At 38.5% G+C, this 4,377-nt stretch overlaps 1 protein-coding gene across 3 annotated transcripts; it reads right to left on the minus strand.

Annotated features, from left to right (window-relative positions):
* On the minus strand, positions 1-3,151 carry LOC120282715 (U-box domain-containing protein 45-like). Of its 3 annotated transcripts, none has more exons than XM_039289573.1 (3): positions 2,549-3,151; positions 1,563-2,466; positions 1-336 (listed from the first exon to the last, which is right to left on the minus strand). In XM_039289573.1, exons 1-2 carry the CDS (start codon positions 3,037-3,039, stop codon positions 1,572-1,574), a joined length of 1,386 nt encoding a protein of 461 aa, XP_039145507.1. In that variant the 5' UTR covers positions 3,040-3,151; the 3' UTR covers positions 1-336; positions 1,563-1,571. The 3 variants fall into 3 exon arrangements, with proteins under 3 accessions (XP_039145507.1, XP_039145503.1, XP_039145513.1); XM_039289569.1 differs by having other exon boundaries at positions 1,547-2,466; XM_039289579.1 differs by lacking the exon at positions 1-336 and adding an exon at positions 1,387-1,473.
* Between the last annotated feature and the right edge of the window lie 1,226 nt (positions 3,152-4,377).

Below are 4,377 nucleotides of genomic sequence, written 5' to 3' on the forward strand. Positions count from 1 at the left end.
AAAAAATCAACCAGGACAACAACTTTATTCAATGAATTATTACGACAAATTTCTAGAGATAACAAATCCAAAACCTTCAAATTATTGGGAGTGCAATTCAGTTCATGGGAATTAAACCTCTGACTAATGCTATTAATTGATTAAATTGATTGCATTAATATTCACATTCCCATAATTACCAGGTTCAAGAAGTCACAGTATCTGAAGATTCTGAACTGGCTCGGTCCGAATGCACACTAAAAAGAAAGACAAGTGCTCCCAAAATGATCCAGCTACTGCCATTTTGTCATTTACCTGGCGCCTAGGAATCAAAGTACTAAATTCCTAGAATAGGCCCTGCAAGGCAGCAACCAACAGGCAACAACTAACTATTCTGGGATAAAAAAGCTGCCAAATAACCAAAAATCAAAAACAATCCCTATGCCACATAATTACATTGGATCTAGTATTTATTTAACTTATGTTTGCCCCTGGACCCTAGTTGGTTGTTTGATAAATTATTCAATAATTTTATTTAATGATAAATGGATTTATTCTTTGTTTATTACTTATCAAAGCAAACCTTATTCTATAAACTTTTATGCAGATAAACCACATATTCAAATTTATAAGGATGGTTGAATTTATAAATAATATCTATTTTTATTTTTTAATAAATGTCAACAAACTAATGCTTTACTATTGTGAATGTTATAAACAACTATTACATATCTTTTCAGTGCATGCAGAAAAGACTAATAAATTTTAATTTATTTGATAAAATGTTTTATTTGATAAAATTTTTTTTAAAAAAAAAACATTCATATTAGCACTAAAATGAACTTGATCTGTCGGGAATAATTAGACAAACAACCAAAAATTTTAATTAAAAGTACTCAAATACTAAAACTAATATAATCAAATCAGGATAACTTTATCCCATTCTATCTTAATCTTTTGTGCTTATCCTCATCAAAGTATAAATTATTTTTTAAGTCTAATTTTTTTGGAAAGGTATTCCATTATATATCCTTATAAAACCTCATAATTTACGTAATGGTCCTTGCTGTACAAACATCAGTGAGGTGAGGGGTAAATTTTTTAGTGAGTCACTAAACTTTGGCTCATTTTCACTTTGATCACTGAATTTCAATTTGTATCAATTTAATCACTCAACTTTAATTTGATTTCAACCGATAATAAATTAAGGATTTCAACCCCCAATTGATTACATGGCTTTCTAAAAATCTAAGTCAGTCCTCCTCTTGACACATTATTAAATCTATTAGAGATGCCCACGTCATCGAAAAACAGCCACATCATTCATTTGGAGATTGAAATATCTTGATTTACTAGGAAGTGAAATGAAATTAAAGTTGAGTGATCAAATTGATACAAATTGATGTTCGGTGATCAAAGTGAAAATGAGCCAAAGTTTAGTGACTTACTAAAAAATTTACCCGTGAGGTGAGTGAACGTTACATTTTACTTTTTCTGAAAAGCAATTATAGAATTTTATAAGGTTATAATCAAAAAGGAATTTGATAGAAGAACTAACTTTTATTACCTTTTGCCCAACTTACCCTCGTCGTTCAGAACGGCAAGCTTTTGGACGACGACGATGAGGTCGGAGCCATCGTGGGAAAACGATCGGACGGCGCAGAATGGCCGGGAAGGTTCGCGCGGCGCACGATCCGCCGCATGTTGCACTGCAAGCTTTGCTCTACAAGACATCGTAAAGCCTTCCTCTCTTCACTCATCCTCACCTCATTCCTAACCCTTCGTTTCCAATCCAACGGTTCTGATTTAATCTGATAGGAAACGGCTTTTCCTTTATCCATCGTTAGAATCTCTAGTAGTCGAGAAGCGCGTTTCTCGGCGAGTGGGGTACCTAAAAGACTGAGTTCGAGGAGTGATGAGATTATCCCAGATTCAATCATGGCCGTTCGATCAGTGTATCTCTTGTAGGCGATGATCATGAGGATGTAAACGGCTTTCTCTTGGCAAGCAGGGGAATCGAACCAATAGAGAACGTCGATGAGGATGGGAAACGCGTTTCCCGATCGGCTCACGGCGCGCCGGCCATGGGAGGTGGAGAGGAGGTTGGCGAGCACGGCGAGAGCTCGGTCACTGACCTCCATGTCGCCGATGGTGAAGAGGAGGTGTTGGGCGAGGTTGGCGGCGATGAGGTTTGAGATGTTTGATGGGGCGATTGAGAGGTTGAAGAGGGCTTTGAGAGCGTCTTGCCGAGAGGTGGAGCTGGGGTTGGGGTTAGGGTTAGGGTTAGGGTTAGGGTTAGGGTTTTGGAAGGTGCTTACCAGGAAGGGAATGGCGCCTGATGAACCGATGATGGGTTTGTTTGAGTCCAGCGCGCTGAGGCCGAGGAAGTTGGCGACGATGGCGTCGGAGACCGGCGGGGAGCATTGAGATCCTATCAATCGTAGCATCTTTTGCACTGCTCCGGCGTTCACGATCGCCGCCTTGTTCCTGGAACGAAATCAAAACCCTAAGAGAAAGAGAGGGAGAGATTGGAGAGATGAAGGGTTGGTTGGATGGATTTATGGCTCACGAGTCATTGCCGATGCCGAGGTTGAGAAGGGCGTAGAGGGAGACGATCTGGATTTCGGGATCGTCGGAATCGAGCATTCCGACGAGTGGCGAGATCGATCCGAGCATCGCTAGTGTCTCTCTCGATTTAGGATCGTCCTTCGCTAGTCGACGGACGTCGATTGCCGCCGATTTTCTCCGACCATCATCGTCTCCTTGCAGCATTGTAACCACGCTCTGTAGTTCATCGAAGATCGGAACCTTCTTCTTCACCTCCGACTCCGGCTCGTCGGAGCCAGACTCCAAACCCTCGGCCATCAACAACTCCAGTAACCTCCCCGATCCCACTTTCTTCATCGGCTCCGAAGCCATCGGGCGACGGTTCGTGCATTTCACGCCGCACAACAACCGCTCGAGGATCTTCCGGCGGATCGCTGCGGCAGAGAAGAGAGACCATAGTCGGAACCCACCGGCGGCGATCACTGCGGCCTCGATTCCCGCCCATTTGGCCATCGGAGGAGGTCTCACATTGGGAGACGAAGGAGAAGGAGATGGATTGGAAGGAAGAGAAGGGGATGAGGTATTTAAAGAGTGGAGCTTCTCAGTGTTCTCTCTTCTTCTTATGTTTGGCGGGTTGAGGTGTCTTTTTTTTTTTCTCCGCTCTTTTTATTGAAAAGCTGCCATGCTAATAATTTTGCTAGGAAATTACTTTTATACCCCTCCAAAACCGAGATTGGGGTAATATAATATGAGGCCCAGTAATCTAACGACGTTTCTAAATTTCAAATCTTTGGACTCTATCTAACAACTTTGATCATTATAAACAGTACCGAAACTTGTTTTTACAGTGTTGTACATTATTGTGAACAATAAAAGCTAAATAATTCTTTTATAAACAATTAATGATTCTACGGTTTTAAATCAAATATCCCTTTAAAATAGTAATATAGGGACTTACTTAGATTATCTTTTACCTATATATATATAATTTGTCAACTTGGGACGTTGACTACACTACAGTAACATGAGAAGAGAGATACTGAGAGGTTAGTATGTGTGTTGGGCTTTTTTATAGCTTGGTTTTGTAATGCTAGTATCATGATCGAACGGTCCAGATCGAAAAATGCCGTGTATCTCCACTTTCACTGTGTTGTTATTTGTAAACACAATGATACTATTCATCTTTACATTAAATTTTGAATGATAATTGTTGAGACCGTTGGATTTTAATTCAATGGTTCAACACTGAAATTTGTAAAAATTTGTAGATACAAGATCTATGAACGTACTTAGAGGACACAACTTCATATATATATATATATATATATTAAGGGTGGTCTCTGTGTGAAAAATGATAGTGAGATATTAATAAATCTCGAGTCAAAATTTGTTAGAAATATTAATGGTGATGGATCACCAGTGATGGCTGACAACTCAAAATTTTTATTCTCGACTGAGAATGCACATGCTGGACTATCGATTTTTGATTTGTATATATAATCCTAATGTCTACAGAGTTTATCGATTTTTAAGTAAAAAAAAATTGAGATTGTAAAAGTAAATTTAATAAGTGGGGCAAATATATGCATGTGTGGTAGTCGTTATGTGTTTTTTTTTAAAGATATACCTTATCATACATTATTAGCATAATAAATTACATTATCGTTTTTGTTATTCTAAACTAATATAAAATATTTATGTGTTGTATATAATAAGTAATGGCCATTGCCTATTGGCAATCAAAAGAAAATTTTAATAAAAAAAAATTAAAAACTTTAAAATATGCTCAATCATATTTAAACGCTAGAACACTGCTGTTGGAGCATTTGGCTTGAAGATAAAACTGTGAAG

This window comes from Dioscorea cayenensis, chromosome 3 (assembly GCF_009730915.1).
Source record: "Dioscorea cayenensis subsp. rotundata cultivar TDr96_F1 chromosome 3, TDr96_F1_v2_PseudoChromosome.rev07_lg8_w22 25.fasta, whole genome shotgun sequence".
NCBI lineage: Eukaryota > Viridiplantae > Streptophyta > Magnoliopsida > Dioscoreales > Dioscoreaceae > Dioscorea > Dioscorea cayenensis.

Bases quoted from the DNA above. Each gene is read 5' to 3' on its own strand.
- LOC120282715 (XM_039289573.1), bottom strand. From the start codon at position 3,039: ATGGCCAAATGGGCGGGAATCGAGGCCGCAGTGATCGCCGCCGGTGGG. The intron at 2,467-2,548 runs GTGAGCCATAAA...ATTTCGTTCCAG, and splicing joins CTCGGCATCGGCAATGACTC to GAACAAGGCGGCGATCGTGA.